The sequence below is a fragment of the Prosopis cineraria genome, unplaced genomic scaffold (genome assembly GCF_029017545.1).
Source record: "Prosopis cineraria cultivar Desert tree isolate PC_DT_omini unplaced genomic scaffold, ASM2901754v1 PC2, whole genome shotgun sequence".
NCBI lineage: Eukaryota > Viridiplantae > Streptophyta > Magnoliopsida > Fabales > Fabaceae > Prosopis > Prosopis cineraria.
In genome coordinates this window covers 5,934,423-5,960,413 of record NW_026555333.1, presented here as the reverse complement: position 1 = coordinate 5,960,413, position 25,991 = coordinate 5,934,423, and the positions used below count along the sequence as shown (strand labels likewise).

At 37.1% G+C, this 25,991-nt stretch overlaps 3 protein-coding genes and 1 pseudogene across 6 annotated transcripts; 3 read left to right on the top strand and 1 right to left on the bottom strand.

Moving 5' to 3' along the window:
- The first annotated feature begins 384 nt into the window (after positions 1–384).
- LOC129302430 (casein kinase 1-like protein 4) lies at positions 385–6,973 on the top strand (annotated as a pseudogene).
- Positions 6,974–14,069: 7,096 nt separating this feature from the next.
- On the top strand, positions 14,070–17,281 carry LOC129302424 (VAN3-binding protein). 4 transcript variants are annotated; one of them, XM_054941307.1, is made up of 9 exons: positions 14,077–14,239; positions 14,440–14,699; positions 14,975–15,076; positions 15,487–15,555; positions 15,669–16,038; positions 16,363–16,527; positions 16,647–16,696; positions 16,919–16,976; positions 17,064–17,281. In XM_054941307.1, coding segments are annotated over exons 1-9 (1,272 nt in total). In that variant the 5' UTR covers positions 14,077–14,238; the 3' UTR covers positions 17,261–17,281. The 4 variants fall into 4 exon arrangements, with proteins under 4 accessions (XP_054797278.1, XP_054797282.1, XP_054797281.1 ...); XM_054941303.1 differs by having other exon boundaries at positions 14,070–14,239; positions 16,919–17,281; XM_054941306.1 differs by having other exon boundaries at positions 15,023–15,076; positions 16,919–17,281.
- Positions 17,282–20,744: 3,463 nt separating this feature from the next.
- Positions 20,745–21,911, top strand: LOC129302429 (aquaporin TIP4-1-like). The gene is made up of 3 exons (XM_054941312.1): positions 20,745–20,941; positions 21,023–21,261; positions 21,344–21,911. The coding sequence occupies exons 1-3, from the start codon at positions 20,815–20,817 to the stop codon at positions 21,719–21,721; spliced, it is 744 nt and encodes a 247-aa protein (XP_054797287.1). The 5' UTR covers positions 20,745–20,814; the 3' UTR covers positions 21,722–21,911.
- A 567-nt stretch (positions 21,912–22,478) lies between these two features.
- On the bottom strand, positions 22,479–24,326 carry LOC129302422 (protein JINGUBANG-like). The gene has a single exon (XM_054941302.1). It carries the CDS (start codon positions 24,010–24,012, stop codon positions 22,651–22,653), a length of 1,362 nt encoding a protein of 453 aa, XP_054797277.1. The 5' UTR covers positions 24,013–24,326; the 3' UTR covers positions 22,479–22,650.
- Between the last annotated feature and the right edge of the window lie 1,665 nt (positions 24,327–25,991).

The following is a 25,991-nucleotide window of genomic DNA, read 5'->3' as shown; positions in this document are numbered from 1 at the left end:
ACTTAAATTCTACGAAGAGGCAAATTAGTTCGTGCTGACTCGGACGAGCTAGATGTTTATTATTTTAATAATAAATAATAAAAAGTATGATATCGAGGAAGCAAGCAATTCAATTAAATTGGTGATGGTGAAACCTTATTTATTCCCAAGTCGGTTATTTGCTTATTTTAGAAATAAAGAACCGTGTTTCATATGGAGGCCGGGATCAAAAAGGTCAATAAAACACAACGCAAGGTGGATAATAGTGTGGAATGATTAATAGTGGAAGTAGGTTAGGTTCCCTACTTCCCTACTTCCCAGCTGGGCCAGGTCATCAACCAATGTTTTTCCTGGGGAAAAAATCTTTTATCCGTTTCCCAAAATAACCCTATTTTTATAAATAAGCTCTGATTTGCTCTTCCCTCTCCTTGACCCTCAGACGTGCAGGTGTCGCCGATTTGTCCCAAGCTGTGTTTTCGTCGCCGCCTACCACCCTCTGTGCTTTTATCTCTCTTCTTCTCCAGCAAACCCCATTTTTTGGCTTAAACCTTCCCTCTCATATTCGTGAGAATAATCCTAACAGGGTCTTGCTTTTTGCCTGCTTGCGCGTCTCTGACTCCCTGCAAAGTTTCTCCTTTTCAACACCCCACATTGCAAAGGCCTACTATTCGTTCTCGGGGCGCCCCAATCGGTTCGATTTGCGGGGAAGGAGAGAAGGGATATTAGATAATGGAGAGGATCATTGGAGGGAGGTTCAAGATGGGTCGGAAGATAGGTAGCGGGTCGTTCGGTGAAATTTACATTGGTATGTTTGCTTCCATCTCGTTGCTTCATTTCTCTCCCTGCCTTGTGTTTTGGTTAAATTCTTCTCATCTTCAAAGTAGAGTTTGGTTGTTGGTCTACGACTTGATACGCTGATTATAGTTTTCGGTGAAACTGTTGTTTTACAGCTGCCGATATTGAGACATCTGAGATTGTAGCCGTCAAGATGGTGAGTCTAAATTCATTTTTTGATTGCTGCTAGTAATTGGGCTTTGATACTTCGGGTTGTAGATTATTTTATGAAAGCTTCATTTTTCCCCTTCTTGTTTATCCGTGTTGCATGTCATGCCATGACTTGTCCGCTAGGTTACCAGAGGACGGAGAGGGAAGGAAACGGTTAGTGAGCAAGTGTATATCTTGTTATGTAATTGTTTTCTGTGAAACGAAATAACTGAGAGCTGAAGTTTGATATTTTATTTTAAAGAAGGGAAAAGCTTTTTCACTGATAAGTCATGATCGTCCCAACAAGTTGATACATCTTTTCTAAACGTGAGATCGTGCTAACAACTTGTGTCGAAGATATTGATGACAACAAGACACCCTGAAGTTTAGTGCTGTTATCTCAGCGGCTGCCTATTTTAAAAACGTCTTTTATTGTAAGGGTCATGATACGTTACCTTTCTAGGTGGAGTTTAAGCAGAGGCTTCTTCTTGTTATATCGAAAATGGTTTTGAATTGCATGTGTTTCTGGTTTGCCCAGAATCACATGCAATATTTTTTTTATTTTTGTGGGCCTTTTGTGTCTCTAGTAGCTAGCCATTATTCATTACTGACTAACACTACTGTGTTAAGAGAACTGCGGTTGGAAGGTAAACATTTCATCTATAATGTGAATTTGAAGCCATTTTTTGTCTTTAACACACCTACATCCTTAAGACTGATTTCTTACGCTGGTCATTTCTAAGGGATAAAGTTTGTTTCTTGCCTTCTAAGTTGTAGCATTTTAGGGGATGAGCCTCTGGCTCCGTGGTTATTGTGTCACTTTCATTTAGTAAGAGTTGCGAGTTTGAACCCAAATATATACACGCTAAGTGCTTACACGTGGGTTTACAATTAATATACATACATACATACATACATATAGATATGTAATTAAAAAAAAATTGTAGCATTTTAATTTGGATGTACATGATTTTGTATATGTGACTAGAGCATAAGTGTTTGCATAAGCTTGGTGCATGAAAAGTAATAAAATAGTGATTTGGACTATATATGATATATAGAAGAACTATGTCTACTTCACAAAAGGTTGTAGCTTCTCTTTTGGGATATCTCTCTTTGTATGCAAGAATTTGCATATGTTAAGTGTGCTTCATAACATTTATGTTTCTTGATTTTCAGGAGAGCAAGAAGACTAGACATCCACAACTACTATATGAGGCCAAGTTATACAATGCCCTTCAAGGAGGAAGTAAGATATTATAGAAGCATTTCTACTTGTTTGAATTACATGCTCGTACAAATTTGCCATGAATTATCAGTTTCCTATTCCTCATACTCTTTTCTTTTTAGGTGGTGTTCCAACTATGAAATGGTATGGTATTGATGGAGACAATAACGTTATAGTTATGGATCTTTTGGGACCAAGTCTTGAGGATCTTTTTGTATACTGTGGGGGGAAGTTTTCATTAAAAACAGTTTTGATGCTGGCTGATCAGATGGTAATTATTAATTTTTCTGAGAATTGCTTCCTTCTTTTTGTTTGTTTTTTCCCTTGAAACTACCACCTACACAATCCTTCAACTAAGACTCATGAATGCAAAACTTAGCCTGTTTTGTTTACTTGACCCACAGTTGCAAGGATAGAGTATTTACATTCAAAGGGATTTTTGCATAGAGACATCAAACCAGATAACTTCCTTAGGGTCTAGGGAGAAAAGCAAATCAGGTAGAATTAATTTGTCTGGATAGTCTAGTAATTTATTTTAAGCTTTCAATTTCTCATTCCTGTCTTTGTTCTCTGCAATTTGCTAAAATCACCAGGTTTATATGATTGATTTTGGACTTGCAAAAAGATATAAGGATCCTACCACCAAGCATATTGCTTACAGGTATGTTTTGTTTATGATGCCTCTTATTGAATATTGTCAGATTGCATGATTCTTATTTATTCTCTCTCTGTTTTCGCCTTATATTTCTTGATAAACTTTATATGCTCGGTTTGCATATTAGAAGGGCTTGTAGTCATGATTTTTATTTTTTCATGCTTGTCAGATTATATTTTTCTTAAAAACAGGATAAGATGGTGATGCATTATATTTTTCATGGTGATACAGTTTACATTAGCTTTACAGAAGTTCTAGATGGATGAACGAATGACATTAATTTGATTTGGTGTTATGGCTTTTAGCATAGTAATTGCGCTTAATCCAAACCATTGGTGATGGAACATTCAGTTTAGAGGTCTACCTCCAGGGCCTCCTTTGCTGAATTAAACAAAACATTTTTATTATGCTTATCATCAAGACTTTGAAAACCCTGCTAATCTACTGTATGTACCTGTCCCTGCATTATATCCGTTAAAATAGATAATATTTTCCCTAGTAAATGCTTATTGTTGCTTGTCTGTGGAGAACGTTTCCAATTTGTGATTTTTGGATGAGTCCTGAACTTAAGAATAAATTGACTAATTTTTCTAAATTCTTATAGATATATTTATACTTAGTTTAACAACCCACATTACTATTGCTTATCTTGGTTTCTTTTACCTTGATAAACTCATCCAGGGAGAACAAGAATTTAACAGGCACTGCCCGTTATGCAAGTTGCAATACTCATTTGGGAATTGGTGAGTATTAAATGTTCTTTTTTGGGTCCATAAACTGAGTTGTATAAATTCTCACAATTCTGGTTTTATTTCTCTAGAGCAAAGTAGACGGGATGATTTGGAGTCTCTTGGTTATGTTCTTCTTTACTTCTTAAGGGGAAGGTATGTCTCTCTCTATTCATTATAATATTTGGCATCTTGAGTTGGAAAAACTATTAATTTGAGTTTGAGTTACAGTGGCTTGATCAATTGCTTCTTCCTTTTAGCCTTCCTTGGCAGGGTCTGAGAGCTGCCACTAAAAAGCAAAAATATGACAAGATCTGTGAGAAGAAGTTATCCACTTCAATCGAGGTACATCTATGGATTAAGTTTGGAAAACGTTTGGTGCCCCCCCCCCCAAACCTCCCAACCAAAAAAAAAAAAAGGAAAAAAATTCATACTGCTGCTTTCATGTGGGCAGGCTGGTGTCTCCCCTTCTTTTTTTTGGGTGAAGATGGGGAATGCAATGTGGGGGAATCTAGGATTTGGACACTTGAAATTGATATGATTAGGTTAAACAGGAAGCAAATTCAATCGTAAAACCTAGTTTTGCATGCTTATCCCTGACTGAACAATCATTTTATTAGCTTGCACTTTAAGAAATGCAATTAACGGAATAAACAAATATTTTCATAATTTCAGGAAGATTTTATTCATAAAGACTCTTGGCAGTTAACTATTTTGCTGAGTGTCTGACTCATTTGTTGTTATCAGATCCTCTGCAAGTCTTATCCTGTGGAGTTTGCTTCTTACTTCCATTATTGCCACTCGTTGACATTTGATCAACGGCCAGATTATGGATTCTTGAAGCGCCTATTTCGTGATTTATTTACGCGTGAAGGTATTAGCTATTTGGATCATCAGATGCTTTCTGCTTAACTACTTTTTTTCTGCACAAGTCATGGTTTATTTATATAAAAATTTTCATGAGGTGGTAGCTTTAACCATAATATGTTAGATGCAGAGTCTAGAATGTCTAAATTTAGAGTTAAACTTATGGTGTTCTGATTGGTTAACTACTCACATATATCTTAGAGTAAACTTCGACGTTGTTTACCATGGGGATGCAACACTACCTAGCTACTGAAGTTGCTTCGCTGTACCAATTTACAAGTTGGTCTTTAGAAGAATAAAAACTAAACTGAGTGCTTTATGTCTAGCTGCATTAATTTGTTAAATTGAGACGTCATTTTCTTCCTCAGGGCATGCTAGATTTCCTTCCAATATTTGAGCACAGAAGTGCAATTTATTGATGCAAAGCAATGGGTAGAGATCAAACCTAGTTGAATATAGAGTCATTCATCTGGTATTCTATTATCATATTGTTTTACACCTTGAAGATAATTTCCAATTTGAAACTCATCGAAATTTGTTGAGCTGCCTGTGTTAATTCTTCTTGTTCATTAGTACCTGGGAATATGTAATCTGAACAGTGCTATGCGTTGCCAATTTTGTTTTAGTACTTTACATAACAAAATGATGTTTCTGGTGGTCTGATTCCTGTATTTCAGGATCCTCTCTTTGTATGACACAACTGTAATTTGCCTTGATTAAATGAACAGGATACGAGTTTGACTACATATTTGACTGGACCATGCTTAAATTTCAGCAATCACAACAGACAAAGTTGAAGGATCAATCAACTGTAAGTATATTCTTGATATGTTTTGGGTAGCCGTTGTGATTGCATGCTAAAATTGTATATTTATGTGGATTTTCTGATAGGTTTAGTATGATTTTATTCTCACTCACTTTATTATATGACAATTTGCAGCCTGCTGCGTTGTGCCTAGCCGTGTTGAACCAAATGTTGTAGATAAGAATAAAGGTACTCACCTGCCTGTCAGTATTTTGCTTAGTTATTTGATTTACATGTTGAGATCGGTACTGCCTTGAAGAGTGAGATTGTAGATGGATTCCTTCTGAAAGAGGAAAAGGCAGAAGAAAAAAAAATCCCATGACATTGCTGTCTGGAAAGAGTGAAAACACAATCTAACAAGATATACTGAAGCAAACTTTTTCTAACAAAAAAAGGAAGAAAAAAATTCTGATTCATTAGGGTTCCTTTTCAGGTATCAACGGTTCTGCTCAAATTGCAGAGGCAAGACCATTAACAAATGTTAATGCGCGCGTTAATATGCAGATCAGATCATCACATGATGATCAGAATTTTAATGCAGAGATTGTGAAAATTGTAAGTAAGACCATCCCTTTGAATTTGACGTGATCTCTAGCTTGGGCCTTTTACTTTAAACCCAGATAAACGTCCCTTATTTTAATTATTTTTTTTCAGACTTTACCTCTGTGGCCTTTTGTTCTAGTGATTAACGAACAGTAAAAGAAATTATCATTAAGTCAATCAATATAAAATATATAAAAAGTGTTGATACCTCTACTATTCACAAGCTTTGAGAACAGTGTGGCTCGTGTTGGGTTCTGTTTGGATGCACGAATTTATTCTAGTGAATTTACTGTCTGAAAGAAAAGGGATGTGAATACAGTTTCAAAGATGGCATTGTAATTTGACCTGGAATAAAAGTGTGTACCACAGAATTGTAACCTATAGTAGTTTATCTTCTCTGCATGATAATATTTGTACAATGTAAGCTGTATTTTTTGTGGTTAAAGTCAATGTTTTGATTGGGACAAAATTGTGGCAGCCTGTGAAAATTGGTCCATCTACATCTGCGAGGCCCAGAATCGCAGAAAAAGTGTCAAAAGCAGAGACACCGATAGGAAGCTCAAACCCAGGCCGTGTATTTGGGCATAACACTGGCACTTCAAGCAGCTTGATTCCTTCACTACGCAGAATTTCTTCAGCCAAAAGATAGGTAAAGACGAAGTATTGCTTGCTTATGGGTAAAGCTCGGCTTTTGAACTTTCCTCCGACTATCACTGACTCGGATTGTTGATTTAATCAGCATGGGTTTTGAAGGAGTCACTTGAGGGTGTTTTATATTTATTAGCGTGGGACGCTCACATCGCTAAAGCAATGGGAGACTATCACGACGAGCAAGATGCCTAAGGATCTTCATCTTCCCTGAGCATCGCATTACGATGCTAAATGCATTGGATGGCAGTTTTTGGGGTACCCATGATGCTGCAGGGGCGCATGGCAGAAGGCTGATGCCCGCAATTCGGATTTCGAAGAGGGAAAATGTTAAGGACGAATCTATTTGCTGAACAAGGTATGTCTTTCGGTGGATGTCGATCTGCCCGCGGGAGGGGAAAAAGCGAGAAGTCACGATCTTTGATTTTGCGTTCGGCTTCAATTGCGTTTAGCATGAACACAAATTGTGATTCTTTTTCTACTTATGTTCAAAATGATTTGTTAATATATAAAATAGTAGTATAATATTCAGCATATTCTCCAAGTCCCCTGGTAAAAAATCAATCCGATTGATGGTTATTCAAAGCAATTGAATCTTGTGAATGCGTTTCCTCAGTTGGTTTTACCATGTATGGAATTGGATTTTTCTATGGAGGTTGAAGTGTTAGCATTTCAATAAATCTCTAAGGCACAAGTATATATGTGACCACAGAATTGTACCAGTTTAACTAGAATTCTTGAGTTTGAGTGCTAAAAATGCTATCACGTTAAATGTTTAGTAGGAGAGTTTGCTGTCCAAATGGGTCCTACAAGTGGATTAATCCGTGTCCCGTGTCAAATCCTTTCAAATTGAGTTGGGAAGGCCTAGAATGTTGAGTTGCAATACGGAATAAAAGGACAATCCAAAAAATTATCGAGACAATGCCAGTTCATGTTCCTTAATCTTTGATCAGGGCCGGAACCAGGGTGCAAATTGGGGGCAAAATTTATAGAAAAGCGTCACATGTACTATATTGTCAGCTTTTAATTTTTTTAAAAAAATTAAAATAAGTGATTTTTTAACAAACACCAGTTCAAAAGAAGAAGCCATCTCAAAATTAGTCCATTTGGTGGGAGAGTTTTTCACATTTATAAAACTCATACTATTTGTGAGACTCCAATGTAGGATTCATGACAATGCCATCTTTTCAAATTTCATAGCATTTCACTCGATCTCCTGTTGATCAGAACCTTCAGTGGGTTGCTCTTAATCAATTATATTTTTCATATGATATCATCTCCTTTTATAGATAGATTAATTATCTTTTTGTGATTTCTATTTTTTATTAATCATTAATCTATTATTTAATTTGTTATTATTAATATTTGTTAATTTTTCAATTTTTTATTATTATAATTGTAGTTTTTTATTATATTAATAGATTCTAAGATAAATAAAAATTTAATATAATCATTTAGAATTTGATTTCTATATTCATTTTATTTGAATTTTTTACTATTTACTTTTTCAATATATTAATAGAAATATCAAAATATTTTGATATCACTAATATAATGAGTACAAGTTAAAAGGAAAAGCCCATTTCAAATGACGAGCTTGGTAGGAGTGCCCTTCAAACCTATAATCCCAACAGCTCTCGCTCTATGGCATTTCACTCAATTGCAGTCGATTAAAACCCTCCATGGGCAGTTGTTTTCGAGACCACACGCTCAAAGGGAGTTGTACCGTCACCCAACAGACAAGCCTGTTAGGTAAGAGTTTCTTAAACTTATAAACCTTACACTACTTGTAAGGCTCTCCAATGTAGGACTCATGATAATGCCACCCTATTAAGAGCTGATATCCCCGATGCCTCTACTCCACAGCACTTCGCCCGGTCCTTATTGATTAGAAACCTCCTTTGGTAGCCCTTTTCGTGACATCAACATCTCAATAAAGTTGCCAATATGACGAGCACAAGCCCAAAGGGAGAGCACAAGAGAGCACAAGTGGTGTGAAATTTATAAGTATAAGGGGGTTTCAACTAAAAGGTTAGTTTGTTGGGTAGTGGTATCACTTTCTTTGGGCTTGTGGTCTCAAAAAGGGCTGCCCACAGAGGGTTTTGACTAGCTGTGACCGAGTGAAGTGCCATGGAGTGGGAACTGTCATGATTATAGGTTTAAGGGACACTCCTACTAGGCTAGTTTTTGGGCAATGGTGCCACTCTCTTTAGGCTTGTGATCTTAGAAAGGGCTACTCATGGAGAGTTTTGATTGGCCATGGTCGATAGCAGTGCTGTGGAGCGAGATCTGTTAGGATTATATGTTTAGGATTGGGATCTCCCTTTAGGCTGTGCTCGTTATATTAGTGCTTTTATTAAGAGGCTGGTGTCACCGAAAGAGTTACCCATGGAAGGTTTTAATCGGCATGAGGCTGAGTGAAGTGTCGTGGAGTGGAGCCACTGGGGACGTCGGGTCTTAAAAGGGTGGCATTGTCATGAGTTTCACATCGAGGAACCTCATAAATGATGCGAGGTTTATAAGCTTAGAGGCTCTCCCACCCAACAGGCTAATCAATTCGATGGTGGTACCACTCCTTTTAGGCTTGTGGTCTTAAAAAGTACTGCCCATGGAGGGTTTTGACTGGTTGCGACTAAGTGAAGTACCATGGAGCTAGAGTCGTCAGAATTATAGGTTTAGGGACACTCATACCAAGTTAGTTTTTTTAGGATGGGCTCTCCCTTTAGGCTTGTGCTCGTCATATTGGTGCTTTCATTGAAAGGTCAATGTTATAGAAAATGCTACCTATGGAGGGTTTTAATTGGCAGGAGGTTGAGTAAAGTGTTGTGGAGTGGAGCTGCTAAAGATGTCAACTTTTGAAGGGGTGGCATTATCTCGAATCCTACATCAGGGAACCTCATAAGTGATATGAGGCTTATAAGTTTAAGGAATTTTCCCTCTTAATAGGCTAATCTTTTGGAATAGACTTTCCCTTTTGGTTGTGCTTGTTACATTGATGCTTTTATTGAGATGCCAATGTCTTGGAAAGGGCCACCCGCGAAAGGTTCTAACTGGCAAGAGTGTCATAGAGTGAAGCTGCTAGGGATGTCGACTCTTAACAAGGTGCTAGTTTTTAGGATGGGTTCTCCTTTTAGGCTTGTGCCCATCACATTGTTGCTTTCATTGAGAAGCTAATATCACGAAAAGGGCTACCTATAGAGGGTTCTAACTGGTAGGAAGCTGAGTGAAGTGTCATGGAGTGGAGCCTCCAAGGACGTCAACTCTTGACGAGGTGGCATTGTCATGAGTTTTACATCAGGAAACTTCACAAGTGATGTTGGGTAGTGGTGCCACTTACTTTAGGCTTGTGGTCTCAAAAAGGGCTACCTACGGAGGGTTCTGACCAGCTGCGGCTGAGTAAAGTGCTGTTGAGTGGGAGTCGTTGGGATTATAGGTTTAGGGGCACTCTTACTAAGTTAGTATTTTGAGACGGGCTCCCCTTTTGGGCTTGTGCTTGTCATATTATTGTCATGAGTCCCACATTGGGGAGCCTCCTAATGAAAGGACCAATGTAATGAGTACAGGCTCAAAAGGAGAGCTATCTTAAAAGACTAGCTTATTGGGTGAAAGCAAAAATCTAATGCACACAAAAATATTTTACTATAAGTGTACATGTCAACATGTAATATATTGGTATGTAAAGGTTGATCCCACGAGGAATTAAGTAATATAAATGCATTAAAACTAAAATTCCAATAACAACAAAAAGTCAAGGCAACTTAAGGTGGCTAATTCCTTCTTCAATTCATAGAGCATGTAATTATCTAAATAAATTCACTTAATATTAATTTGTTAATCTAGAATATTAATAAAGATAATTATCTTCCAATTAATTACACTCCCTCTTGAATTAATATACTATTTCTAATACAAATGCTCAAAAGGCAAAAAGGAATAAACTCACTCTAATATGATTATATCGGTTCAATAGGTATATTCCTATCCTATTAGCAAATTAAGATAAATTCTAATCCCACATTACTCAATGTAATGATCTATTTCAGATTTTTCTTTTTCAAGGCAAAACTTGAACCTCCAAATTTACACTCAATGTTGGCCAAGCACCAAGTAGACAAATAAACACAAGATTAAATAAACAAAACTAATATTAATCTCAAATAAATGATTAAAACATGTTTTAATTCAAGAATCAGTTCATAGCTATCCTAAATTAAGAGAAAATCAACCACACATAGCTCTAATAACAGGAAAAATCAACAATATATACAGCAAAGTAAAGAGAAGAAGGACAAGACAAGCTTAATCAGAGCAATCTTGAGCAAAATCCTTGATTTTTTACTAAATTCAAGTTTCTTCAACTCTCCTTTGGCTCTTTTTTCTCTCCCTGAATGTTTTACAGTTGTTGTAAGTTAGGAATACTCGAAAATGAGGTCATCTAATCCTAAAAACTCGTTGAAGATAAAATGTGGGTTTTATTAAAATCATGTTTCGCTACAACAAATAGGACCTATGCAAAATTCCTTTTTAGATTTACTTTATTGGACTTGGGCTTCAAAATTTTTACCTTTGGGCCTATAAATTAGGCCTCCTTACATGTATAAAACTCATAACTAATGCTAAAATTGATCCACTAACTTTCAATTACATTTTCATATCTATTTTCACACATAATCATTCACTTAATCATATTTTTCCTAATAAATTTAAAAAAATAACTTTCAATTACATTAAAAACACTATAAAATTCAGTGAAATATTGAAAATTATCAAACCCTTTAAACTTATAAATCCTACATCACTTGTGAGGCTTTCCTATGTGGGATGCCACCTCGTCAAGTGCTGATATCTCTAGTGGCTTCACTCCACAGTACTTCACTCGGCCTTTTGCTTGTTAGAACCCTCTGTGAGTAGCCCTTTCTGTAATAATAACCTCTCAATGAAATCACTAATGTGACAAGCACAAGCTTAAAGGGAGAACTCATATCAAAAGATGAGCTTATTGAGTGAGAAAGCCCCTCACACTTGTAAATCCCACACCACTTGTGAGGCTCTCCGATGTAGTACTCATGACAGATTTTATCAAAATAATTTTACAATCTGAAAATTATAAGATAGGAATACTTGAAAAATACATAATTATATTAGTTTTAAAAATAAATATGAATAATAAATGAAAATATTACATTTTTAATATATTTTGGTATATTCACATGTAAATATGTGTGTGTGTGTAACATATCAATTTAAAAAATAATAGTTGATGTGCGATTTCCAAATTTTGGGGGGAGGGGGGAAACTAAAACAAGGAACAGCTTGCCTATCACAAAAATATTGAGGGACATTTTTTTTAAAAATATATATATTTTCTATATTTTCTATCTATAGAAAATATAGAAAATATATATATTTTTGTGATATATATATATATTTTTGTGATTAGACAAATTTGTGATTAGATAGAAAATATATTTATTTAATAGTTATATATTGAGGGACATTTTTTTTTAAAAAAAGTATTTTAATAAATGTACATAAAAATTAATTACATCTAAGGACCTTAAGACTTTAGGGTATTTTGTGTTGTTGGTGGGACTTTGGAGCTATTTGTATTTCCTATACTAATTACAAATAATGCAATATTTTAAAAATGAATTTTATTTACAAAATATATATATAATATATATATATCATCCATAGAGAGACACACTAATCACAAATCTTGAACAATAATTTATCTCAAATTCTATGCTATTTGAAAAAACTTGCCTATCTATTATTATTTTTGTAATGTTTGTGTACATAGATCCAGTCGATTGATTTTTTCAGTGGCTTAAATTTTCTTTTAATTCAACTATTGGTTTTTATGTCTGCTTTATTTTGCTCTATTTATTTTTTAGATGGCAACACCATCAACATCAACAAAAGTGAGCTTGAAGCTTTACATTGATACAAGAAAACAAACAGTTATGTTCGCAGATGCATCCAAGGGTGTCGTTAACATGCTCATCAACCTACATCGCTTGCCGGTGTCATCAATTGTAAGCGACAACGACATGGTGAGTTGCGCCGGAAAATTCTACAATAGCATCAAGAGTTTCAACAAAGATGCTGCAAATTACATGTTGAATAATCAAGATAACAAGGACAAGGAAAAGTGGAAGATTCCAAGGTGACTTTATGCGTGCGAATATGGTTGCCACTATGTGACGAATGTGAAGTACTCTGTATGTCCAGAATGTGGGGATGAAATGTCTGAAGATATAACTTATGTCGACAATGATTTCCCTAAAAATAATGATACTGTGCAGATCACAGCCGCCACGAATTACACAGTGATGGATAATTTAGAAGTTTTTCCGATGCCTATTAATTCAACTCTCACATTGCTCTCTAATTTTGACATCAAAGACATTTCTTCCTTGGAAGAAAGGGTGGTTGAGGGAATTAATAATCCGAATTCCGAACACAAGGCCCAGCATGTTACTTGGTCTGACTTTGGCCAAATTATTCATTCAATTCTTCTACCTACTCCCATTTATTATCATACCATGATTTGGTAAACTCTTTAACTTCAAGTCTACTAGGGTTAAGTTTTTACCCAAACAAACAAAGAAGAGACTATGGCGGGGTAAAAGGAGTAGAATTTCTAATAAAAGTATAAAACTAATTAGAAGTGGTATTGGATATCAATGTTGTTTTGCTCTGTTGAGTTTGTTTGTTTTTTCAGGATTTTTTTTTTAGTTCTATTTTAGGCTTTATTTTTGGTGATTTTTCTTTCTTTCTTTCTTTCTTTCTTTGTGTTAGACTGCAACTTTTCGTTTTCTTGACTTCGAATTTTTTATTTATTTTTTTGGTTATTGATAAAAATGACTTTGTTTTGGCAAACAACTAAACCCCTAGCAATTTACACAAGGACGGAAAGGTTCCGGCCCAGGAAAAAAATTGGGGGGGGGGGGGGGCGGAGGGGGCGGTGTTTGGCCCCCTTGACATACACCTAGTTCCGCCCTATCTCTGATAACAAGTGGTTAATTTGATGAAGAGATCAATATTGTTGCCCATGGACCGACTGAACACAGTTGAAAAGGCAAAATTTATACATAAGAAGTGTGTGTGATGAGAGCATAGAAATAGGAGTACTGGGGGAACCCTTGTCGTGTGCTTGATGAGAGGAGGGGAAAAAAGTAGGCACGCGGGGAAACAGTAGAGACAATAATGGCATGGTAAATTTGTTGCAGCTGCCCACTAGGGTAAAAGAATTGTTCACTTTACAGTTGGAAATCCATCTAGAACCAAATGGAGCCTCCAAGGCAACTGTTTAACTTGCCAGTTTCTGTGTAATGTTAATGCACAGAACAAGGAGGAGTCGGGCGGAATTAAAGAAAGAAACGTGGTCTCATAATGGGACCCCGGATTTTACTTTAGGAAGTGACAATGGCGACAAACACGAATGCAAGTAATGATGAACTCCGCTGCCATAAAACCGGGCCTTTATCTCCTTTATGTATAAAGCACATAAGAGTGGGAATTAAAAGCAACATCTGAAGGTGGAGACAAGAATAAATGACCTAATGACCTTTAAACTGGGTCCTTCCCTTCCCCACAAAAGATTCTATGACATCGTTTTCATTTTTCTCCAAAATATAAAACTTGAAAATAGCGTCACATTTTCTTGTTAAATATCTCACTGTTGCTCCCTGTCATCATCTTGATCTTGCTTTCTCACTTCGCTAAGATTTTGTACTCTCCCTCCTTCTCCAACTCCTGAGTGACTGAGGCCTGAGAGCAATTACTACTACAGACAAGTAAGTGGTAAAATGAAGAGCTCCCTGTTAATCCAGACTTCTGTTGTCCATTGAATCCTCTTCCTCCGGCGCTAAAAAAGCTGTGAAAATATATGCTTTGCAAAGTGCTGACCAAACAGAACTAAATATTTTTATGACCAAACCTTATTTTGATGTAACACAGCACTTAACTCGGTTTCTATTCTTCCTTTTGGTGTCAGTGAGCTCAAGCAACTCTAAATGCTCTGTTAAAGGCCTGGAGAAGATAGATGAGAATGGTCCTATTGAGTGGTCAGCAGTGTCTTGTGCCCCTCCTGAAACTCCAACTGAATCCATGGAGTTTCTGGCCAGATCATGGAGCCTCTCAGCCATGGAGCTATCCAAGGCACTGAATAATACCAATATCATGGCTTCTACTGGTGTCCAGATTCCAGTTTCCTGTCCTGCTGCTACCAAGGCTTCCCCTGCTTCAAAAGATTCTGTAAGAATCTGGACCATTTTGAAAATTTTAACTAGACTACTAAGAAATACTTTTTGAGTTGCCAATGCAGACAAACGGAAATCTTAAAAAAGTTATTTAGTTTTCTCAATGGATCTTATGTCTCTCTCACACACACGGTAAAAAAGAGAGAAAAAGCAGAAGCACTTCTGACAAGCTTAAGCCTTACAAGCATATAAACAAACGGGGGTGATAAGGAAGGATGTTGCTATATCCTAGCTATCTATTGTGATTGAGATATTCTTATATATGAACAGGCATTTAATTCTATTTGTCTGTCCTGTTGTTCTGATGATCGCTTGCAGTTAACTAATGGGTGTAGCCCTCCAATTTCAGCAAGAGGAAGTGAAGAAATGAAGGTATACTTTGTTACTTTCTCCTTATGTACTGATAATCTTGATATATGGGAGCTGGATGTGTTTTAAACACACCAACGTTATCTCTAAGCAGTCAATACCTTGAAGATGCAGTCCTCACTATCTTGTACATGATGATTTGGCCCTTTCAGGTCACAGCATAGAGAAATGAAGTCCATTAAACTATTCTGAATTAGAATGCTTTCTCGAAAAAACTGCTTTTGTCATCAACTAAGTACACTTTTGATTATCACCAATATTCCCATGGGAATTCACAAAAGTCAATTTGCTTAATCCATAACTTTAGAGTATCTCAACATCTTGTTCATAACTGAGCACCCTTCTGTTTTACCCCTGACGGCAGTTATCTTTATTGCATGCCAACTAATAGCCTTGCCATCCATTATGTGCAGGAGTTATTTTTACTTCATCAGGCACTCAATCCAGAATTCCTTTCTGCTCAACACTTACTTCGAAATGGGGTATGTTATATTAAACCTAGTGATCACCATTATCAGTTATTCTCAAATACCAGCTTAACGTTAATCAGTAGTTCTTCTTTTTCTTTTTCTTGGTGCAATTTTTTGCTCAGCAGCTCTATAGGAGCTTGTTAAAAGGGAAGACTATGGGAAGGTGGCTGAAGGATCAGAAGGAGAGGAAAAAGCAGGAATTAAGGACCCATAATGCTCAATTGCACGCAGCAGTATCTGTGGCAGGTGTGGCTGCTGCGGTTGCTGCAGTTGCAGCTTCAACAGCATCACCTGATATGCCATTTTCCAACAACAAAGATCCTCCAAGGAATTCTTCTGCTATTGCATCTGCAGCAGCTTTAGTAGCTTCTCACTGTATTGAAATTGCCGAAGATATGGGAGCTGATCACGGTCAAATCTTAACGGCAGTTAACTCTGCAATTAATGCAAAGACCAATGGAGACATAATGACTTTAACAGCCGGAGCAGCTACGGGTATCTGAACTTCCATTAATTACTCAAATCTAAGACCAAGAGGAACAGCTTCCGCTGATTTTGATGCAAGTAGAACATAAATCATGCATTTTACATCTTCAGGAAGATTGCCTAATCTGCATTATTGACTGAATTAATTAGGATCAACATAACACGGTAACTCATTAGGGAGAGGTGAAAAAAAAAAGAGATTTCCTTAATCAAGTATTAACACGTAGTAAAAATGGGTGGCTAAAGCTCACAATCATTGAATTCTTTTGCCATGGACTTGAAATTACTAACATATAGAAGAGAATTTGTGATGAAATCAAACACTGTTTACAGCCTTACGAGGAGCTGCTACTCTAAAAGCAAGGCTGCAAAAGGGGATTGGAAGCTCAACATTTCCATTAGCGGAGGAAAGGTTTGAAGAAGGGAAAGAAGCAAACATGTTAACAGCACTAGACTGCGTCTTCAGAGGCGGAGAACTTCTCAAACGTACAAGAAAAGGTATGCTCACTTACTTGTTTTCAATGAAAACCTCAATAACATTGAAATTAAAAAGTCCAGATATATATACAAAAGACTCAAATTCTTGTTTGAGCCTCTCTTTTTATTAAATGTGACAGGGGATCTTCACTGGAAGCAAGTGTCCTTCGTTGTAAATTCAAATCTGCAGGTAATTGGTGACAAATATTTCTACATGTTCAATTGTTCATTAACAAGTTATAGGCGTAAATTCTTAAACTTTACGTCAGATAGAGGAACATAGCTGTCCATAAAATTTTGACAGTCCCTCTCCAGGCAATAAAGCAGCGTGATAAATTCGTTGTTACTGTGACTTCGTCTCTAATCAATATTTGAGTTTGGAAATTTCTATTGAATGAAAAAATGGCAACAGGTTGTAGCCAAATTGAAAAGCAAGCATATGGGAGGAACGTTCAAGAAAAAGAAGAAATGTAAGCAAATTTTGAACCTACTGCTTACTTGTTATCTTCCTACCACTCCCTGTCAACAATGGTTAAGGTACGGACCTAATGTGGCAGATATAGTCACTGGAGTGTGCAGTGATATGCCAGCCTGGCCTGAAAGGGAAAGGGAAGACGGGATTGAGAGGAGAGCTTATTTCGGATTAAAAACAGCCGACAGGATAATAGAATTTGAATGTGCAAGTAAACATGACAAACAGATATGGATTGAGGGGATCAAGTATATGTTGAATTGCCGTGCCAAACTAACCTAGTCAATATGGTTTTTGAGCTTATTCTATTTTTCTCCTTCTCAATGACTTCAAGTCATCAAGTGAATGTCCACATCTTCTTGAGCAATCAATTGGGCAGCAAATAAAACCTATAATTAGAGGCGGAGTAAGGATTTTTAATTAGGGGGGTCATGATCAAAAAGCATATATTGTAATTGAAGTATATATATATATATATAACACTAACATAACATAAATATTTCAGCATATATATTCATATTTAATTTTACAAATATAGAATCAAAATAAATATGCATATTCATTTTTTAAGTTTTGCTTATTAATTCTTCATGATATATATCAATTATCATGTATGTGGTAAACTTTTCACTTTCTCAACATAAATTATTATTAAATTAGTAAAATATTCATTTTCAATTTTGTTGCGGAGCCATGAATCAATATTTTTTTAAGATATTGATCTTCCACTTTTAAAAAATATAGATTGTAAAATATATTAAAAGAAAAAAATAAAAAAAAACATAACACAAATTGCACAATATATTAAATGTTTATAAAGAAAACATATTTTTTAGATATTGATTTTTTAAACTTTTCATGTACTAACTTACATTTATTAAAAATAAAGTAATTAAATCTTATATTTAATATTAATTATATATAAATATATCTTAAAAGATTAAAAAAATATAACTCTTAATGTTTTGCGAAAAAAATTAAAAAATTAGAGGGCCAAAGTCTACCCCTGTTTATAATCATTGCCAGCCACCGCGTGTTTATTTTCAAGGTAAGAGCGATGCAAACCACATTTTTGTGGAAGCAGCCCACACGGATCCCACCGTGAAAATCGATATATACTTAAAAAATTGTGACACAACAACTGTTACTCTCTCCCTTTCTATTTGTTAAAAAAAAAAACAATCATTTTTTACTTATTTTTTATATAAATAAAATTATCTATTTCAATAAACATTTATTACACATTTTTTAAATTATCTCTCATAATTTATAATAATAAAAAGTAATTAATACATACTTATGTTGATTAACATAGGGTATTTTAATTTATTTTTTTATTTTCAAACATAATTATTATGGTTAATTAATTTTTTTAAATTATGTGGTATAATTTTTTTTATATAGAAATGGAGGGAACAAACTAAGATGTAGATTGTAAGATTGTAAAGTGATTGGACCTTTTACCTCAACCAATGTTGTGAGAATTGGACCGGACAAGATGGTTCGACCGTTGCTTGCTAAGTAAAATGATTTGGTTCAACTAATTGAACCAAATTTGCCTTTGGACTGGATTGAACCAGGCAGTTTTCATAGAATCGGATTTAACCCTGAAACTACGGTGGGTCAACTTGATTCAAAACAAAAAAAAATTTAGGCTAAGTCGCTCAGATTTATAATTTTTTTCTCTAATATCTAATTTTTTTCTGTCTTCTCTTCTCTAATCTCTAATCTCTCTTCCATGATTCATACTTAATCTCTTATTTTTCCTCCAACCTCTTCCTCTAGCTCTAGTAGTCCAATAGTCCAGGAATCTAACCTTCAATGTTGAAATTTCAAGCACCATTGACAAATTAATATTTATTTATATATTTGTGTATATAAATATTATTTTTTATAATGATAAATATTATTTTTATTTAATTTTTATATTATCAATTTAATCATCAATCTAACTAGTTAGTCCTTGAAAATCATGACCAGTTATTTTTTTTAGTTGGACATTCGGTTTGAGGTTCAAAACACTGACCTCAACGGCTCAGTCCTCAACCATCTCAGGAAACTAATGCAGCAATCGTTGTCATTTCACCAACAAAGTAAAGAATTTGCAGCTCTTTTAAGGCCATTTTAATTTTAAAATATCACTGGAAACTAATAATGTGGAAATATTTAGATTTTGAGAAAACACAAGCCTTCCGCCGCCAAGTTGAAAGAGTTCGCCGTTCCTTCATTCTGTAATGCTGTGTTTCTCATTAGATATTAACAGTGTTACCCCTGAATTCACTGGTAACTGTCCAGAGACCTTGATCTAAGAGATAGAAACTGGCATGTGTGTTGTGTCACATGTTCATGATCTTATGTTGATCACTAACATGTGATTTTTATTTATCTTGTTTTTTATTCATGTTAATTATTTTTTTTTCTCCATCAGCTTACCTCTTCTATTCCTTCCAACGTTGGAAGGAAGTCAAGCAGTGTAAGAAACATGCGAGACACACTGGTATTCTTTTTCCCCACTTCTGTTCAACTCGTCTTAAAAATAGAGGAAAACTCAAATCCTTTCCCCATTTATTTTTCTTTATGTTCCTGACACATGCTGGTTAATATGCGATCCGTATAAAACCTGCGTAAAGACGTATTGGAAGTATTAAAATAAAAAAAGGTGCTATGATAACTGGAAGGAGACGATCGAGCCGCTCATGTTCAAGGTTGTGGGCGTTGTAAAATGTATTGAGTTTTGGAATGGAGTTACTTGAAGTCTCAGTGACATATGATGTCTTGGGTTTTGGCATGCTTGCTTTTCACGAATTGTCCGTTTGTGGAACAGTAGGGTATATTATAATATGGTGGATTGACTGGTGAATATGGAAAAGGAGCGAGAAGTGGGCGGCAACATCGTCATCATGCAATGTGAGGTGAATGACAAAGCTGTGAACATCGCATGGGCCCATACAGACACAGTGAAATCCATGTTCGCTTTAATTGAGAGGCCCTCTGCACCCTAACCTTTTTTCTTAGTCCAAAACAACATCATAATTCTAACAAAAGACAACAAAAACCTACCCTCTTCCTTCCATTTTCAAAAGGTCAACTGGTCTTGGGATCCTCAATAACACAGTGATGTGATTTTCCTACAAGGGAAAACTCAAATCCCTTCCCTCGTTTACTTTTCTAATTTATTTGCTTCATTAATATTATAATATATGATTTCCCAGGAATAGTCCGAAGCCAAGACATGACGAGCTTCTGCCAAAGTCGAAGTTTGAAAACTTCCTAGGCAAATCAAATGCCCCTGAAAATATTATTAATCAGGTACAATTAGCTGTCGCTCACGTTGCTCAAGCGTCCAAGTGAGGTTCAATAATTCCTCATGTTTTATGACGATCGAATTATATGGAATAGAAAAGTTGGGTCAGGGCTCTCTGCTGGCCTCCTCCCTCATGTCGTCCCCTCACATAGTGCGCACCCCCACTATGTGAGGGCAGGAGGGGACCTGAGGGAGGAGACCAGGAAAGAATCTCCTCCCAAATAAGTGATGGCATGTGGGAATCTGATTATTGGACATTTAATTTGGAATAGAAAAAGTAAGACGCAATTATTTATACGGAGAATTACATTAAATTCTTATATAAAAAAGTTAATTACTGTAAGTTTGAGAATGAATTTTTAACTAGTCCTACAGTAATTAATTTTTTTTTTACATGACAAATGTTATAGTTCTCCCTTACTTATATTTGTACCTTTGTTTTGCATATATATAACTGGAAACCTCGCATGTAATATGCCAAACCCACCATAACCTATCTATCTATTGCTCCCTGATCGCTATCCATCCAGTCATGCCCAAGATCGCTCTCGGAACCTCTCGGGAGGCTACCCAGCCCGACTGCCTTCAGGCCCTCGTCATCGAGTTCATTACCACCTTCCTCTTTGTCTTCGCCGGTGTCGGTTCTGCCATGGCTGCCGGTACTTCATAGTTTCTTAACTAGTTGACGCGTACTATCTATGGATATGTAGTTTACTCGTTTCTTTTTGTTGGTCATCTAGAAAAGCTAGGAGCAGACGCTTTGGTAGGGCTGTTTGCCGTGGCCATGGCACATGCACTTGTGGTCGCCACCATGATATCGGCTGGCCACATTTCCGGCGGCCACCTCAATCCAGCCGTGACGATCGGCCTCCTCGTGGGCGGCCACATCACCCTCTTCCGTTCCATCCTTTATTGGATCGATCAATTACTCGCATCGGCCCTTGCCTGTTATCTTCTTCACTACCTCTCCGGCGGACTGGTAATGATTTGCCATTTAATCTATTGAATTATTGAATCGGAAGTTATGATCCTGATTGGGAAGCCAAATGATAAATGTGCAGCCAACCCCGGTGCACACGCTGGCGAGTGGAGTGGGGTACGCTCAGGGAGTGCTATGGGAGGTCATCCTAACATTTTCATTGCTGTTCTCCGTGTATGCAACGATGGTGGATCCGAAAAAGGGAGCCATTGATGGGCATGGGCCCACCCTGGTTGGGTTTGTTGTGGGCGCTAATATCCTGGCCGGAGGGGCCTTCTCCGCCGCTTCTATGAACCCAGCAAGGTCCTTTGGGCCTGCTCTGGTCAGCGGCAATTGGGCCGATCATTGGGTTTACTGGGTCGGCCCACTCATTGGGGGTGCCTTTGCTGGCTTCATCTACGAGACCTTTTTCATCAACAGATCCCATGCCCTTCTTCCTCGAGATGAAGAAAACCGCTAGCAAGCTAGCTGTATTTATTTCCTAGCTTGTCTAGCTCTCCATCTCTCATAGTGCATTATTAATTAGACCATGAGCTTGTCTTATGTATTCATGTAATTTTGTGTGTGTATGTGTGTGTGCCTGTGTGGTGTTGTTGGTGGTGAACACCAATGTAATGTAGTCCTCAAATTAAATGCATGTGTTAAGTTGAGATGATGGCTTTCAAATTTTGATTTTTAAAAATAATTGCACATCATATAACATCTTTTTTATGGGTAAATCTAGGCTGATAAGTATTTTAATTAATTCCAATAAATTCATGCATTTAACTATAGAAGAAAAGATTTAAGATTCCCTCGGAGGGTTTAAATTCCTGCAAGTATTTTTTTAGAAAATAAACTGTTATCATTATATGCTTTTATTCAATTTTGGTTTCTTGTCAAAATATCCTTTATTTTAAAACTCTTAGTTAAGAATATATTTAACAGAAAGAATATATTTTAATTTAAAACAGAATAAGTTTTAAATAGAAATAATTTTTTATTTTGAGATCATAAATTTAAACAAAAATGCATGCAATTAATTTTATATTCTATGTTCTGTCCAAAAAAAGTTGTTATTTTATGTTTCCTTAACTCTCAAACTATTTAATTAAAAAAAACTCAAAAACTATAAATAAAGTGAAAAAGAAACTATATTCCAGATTTCCTATATAACAAAACGATCGTACTATTTTTCTTAAAAAAAAACGTTATACTATAATTAGTATTATTGATGATTTTGTTATCTAAAAAAATATTATTGATGATTTACTTGCCGAGTTACTGAAGCATTTGGCTAATTAAGAATTAAGAAATAGAGTACATAACTTGACCATGGAGTTCGCACTAGCGAATGGTACACAAACACCTGTGACTGTGAGGGACCCGGGGGAAGTGATTTCCGGAATCTCACTGGAAATAGGTATCTCGAAGTTTCTTCTCCACCCACGACGGCGACAAAACAGGACTCATATCGTACTCTGTAATCTTCTTCCCGGCGTCGCGCTGATCAGTGCACTCCAAGCACAAATTTTCATCAGGCAAAACCTTCACCCTCCACACCTTAAATGTTTGGTCCAGACTCGCACTGTACACCAAAAACCCCGTCACCACCTTCTCCATCTCAAGGCAGGCTGCTAAACATCTTACTGGCCCTCTGTGTCCATCTAAAACTGATAAGCACTCATGGTAACAGCTCCCTTCCTCTCTCCTCCACACCCTTATCGTTGTGTCCTCCGATCCACTGAATATCAAGTTCCCCACCGTCGCTAGGCAAAGAACTGCGAAACGGTGACCCTGTAAAAACCCTCCATGGTTGAATCTATAACACAATCTCTCTTTCTTCCAGAAATTAATCATACCATCCGAAGACCCCGAGTAGAGAAAGCAATGGTTAAAGGATGTGCTCAATGCCATCGTGTTGACAGGGGAAGGTTGGAATTTAAGAGTCATTGTGAGGGTGTGCGAGTCTTCTGTGTAGACCCTCCTCCATAATTTCACCGATCCGTCAGAGGAGCAGCTGAAAAGACAACCATCGTCTTGGTTCACCATCAGTGAATTAACATTATCTTCGTGTGCCGCAAATGAATCTACGCATTTTCTATCTGAGACCCTCCAAGCTTTCACTGTTCTGTCATGAGATCCAGTGTATAAGAGCCCTTCTGAATGGTAATAAGCCATGCAAGAAACGGAGTCTTTATGTTGCTGGGCGCTGCTTGCTCTGGAGAACAGAAGAAACGAGTTTTTTCTGGGAAGTGTGGCGACCTTTTTGGATTTAAAGGTGTCAGAAACCATGAAGTTCCAAATTCGAATCTTGCGGTCTTTGTGGGTTGAGAAGAGCATGTCACTATAAGCCAAAATGGATCGGACTTCGCCAGAGCTAGCTTTGAGGTATCCTCTGTCCATGCAATCGGGCTGCTTCCACACCCGGATTCTGTTGCTGTCAGAGCCAGTAAAGACTAAGCCCCTTGAAGCTGCGATTGCGTAGATATTACCGTCGTGTCGATGGAGCGAAGCGATGCAATAGTAAAGAAGCGAAGGAGGAGGAGGAGAAACTGGGTGCGGGGAACGCGTCCATGGCGATTCAGGGCCAGGGGATGGCATCATTGGGAACATTGTGGCGTCAGAGTTAGAAGGCCTCGGCGAGCTTAATTGAACATCATGTTTGCTTGTCTCTTTATGGGTTCGGACGCTGAGGTGAAATTGAGGTTGAAGTTCCATATTTTCCTTGTCCATCAAACTATGGAGAGATCCTTTTCCATAGAAATCCATGGCATGAGATGGAATAATACAAAAGGGGTTTAGATGTGAGAAGGAAGGGCTACAATTAGAAATATGAGCGAATGAGTGGTCTATTTAAGAAGGTGTAAATGTTTATCAACCGCGTCAGAAAATTGCATGCAGACTTGGACGAGTGAATTTGTTTCCACACTTAGAGTAATGTTGGGGATTAGGTGTGCCGGGTTCTGAATGATTTAGGATTTAGGACCTCTCTATAAATCCGAAGGTTCAAGGACCATGCAATGTTTTAAAATTTAATGCCTTGGTGTAATCTTGGAACGATGGGCCTATGCTGGTGCTTGTTACCCTCTCGGGTTGGCCTGCCAGTGTTTAATGGAATCCCAGAAATGTCAATGGAGGTGGTTCCGATCATTACCACAGGGGCGGAGGCGGACCATCTACGAGGGAAACGCTCTATTAATACGGTTATTGAATTCTGCAATAACTTTGTGATTTCCCAACATATCTTTCTCTCTTTCCCTTTCGGTCCAAGCACAGGACCTTTGCCCGCAAATGTGACCATTAAATGAAAGGACCGAGTATGGATGGAGTGAAGTGCAATAAAAGGTGCTTGCGGGTTAGCTTAGCTACAGCTGAAGCTTAATTAAGCAACGAAACATTGAGTACGAAGTGCAGTGTAGAGTTAATCAGAGAGGAGGGGTCTGTTGCTCAGGCGTTATTTTTGCTCATCAGAGTGGGTGAGCGACGGATACTGCTAACAAAGAAATCTAGAGATGGTTATCATTGGTGCGGTAGAGCGCCAATGAATGGACTACATAATCGTTTGTGCTTATATTGTTGGAATATTATTTATGAATTAGCATTAATTAATAAGCTCAATAAATTGGTCCTTATGATCTTGTGTGGACCGTGATAGGTGGACCACACAAGTGAGCCCAATAGGCAGAGGCCCAACCCACAACCCAGTAGCTGTCAGTTATTTCCTATCTCTTAACTGACTGAGTCAGAGATAATAGATTTTATAATTATTTAATTATTTAATAAGGCGGTTACCGATCTGATCTATATAAGACGATTAGTCGGTAACCACAAACACACGACTCATTTTCTTCTACTTCCATTATCTCTGAACTCTCTGAAGGCTCTGGGGACTTGAGGGTTGTGTACCTGCCTGCACTCGAGGTAATCGAGATTTCTCTAGCACTCATGGATTCTTCAGGAACGCATGAATTACTTTATTCTATCATATTATTATATACATGTGAATTGAGATATACAGATCAACACATGGCATCAGAGCCTTGGTAACGACTTTTAAATTTATATATCTCAATTCCCTTTACGTATATTTTTTTTTTGATATATTGAAAAGATTCTTGCTCATGTTGATAAATTTCTTATGATCCATATTCTTCAGATTTGAATATGAGAACTTTGTCTTCAATCTTTATATATATATTTAAACAAAAAAGGAGGAGATTCTGTCATCGCCGACGTTCTCTCTCCACCTCTTCAAGTTCACGACGTCACCGTGGAACTGCCACCGTCGTGGTAACTGGCAGCTTCGGGTTCGCCGGCGTCCGGTAACCGTTGGCACGCCGACAACCCCTTCCTCCTCATCTTCCAGCTCGCGCTGGAGAGGACCCAGAACGGGTCGTGGAACCGGATCCTAGGGATCCGGTTCTGTGGATTATGGGCCCACAATTTAGTTTGGGCCCAAATCCAAAAAAAAAAGGCGAAGCTGGCGGTGCAAAGGAAAGGGATCCGGTTTCCGTGTTTTGGGCCCAGATGACCTGGTTCAAAAAAAAAAACTTCTGTTAATCGCGTTTCGGCCCTAGTTTTAAATTACCTATTTGGGCCCATAATTTCTTGTATTTATGTATTAGCCCCAATTTATTTCTAGAAATCACAGTTCAGTCCCTTAACTTCTAGAATTTCAATTTTGACCCAAATCTCTTCCAGAATTACTCCTTTACCCCTGATAACCTTTCAAAATTTCACTCAAGTCC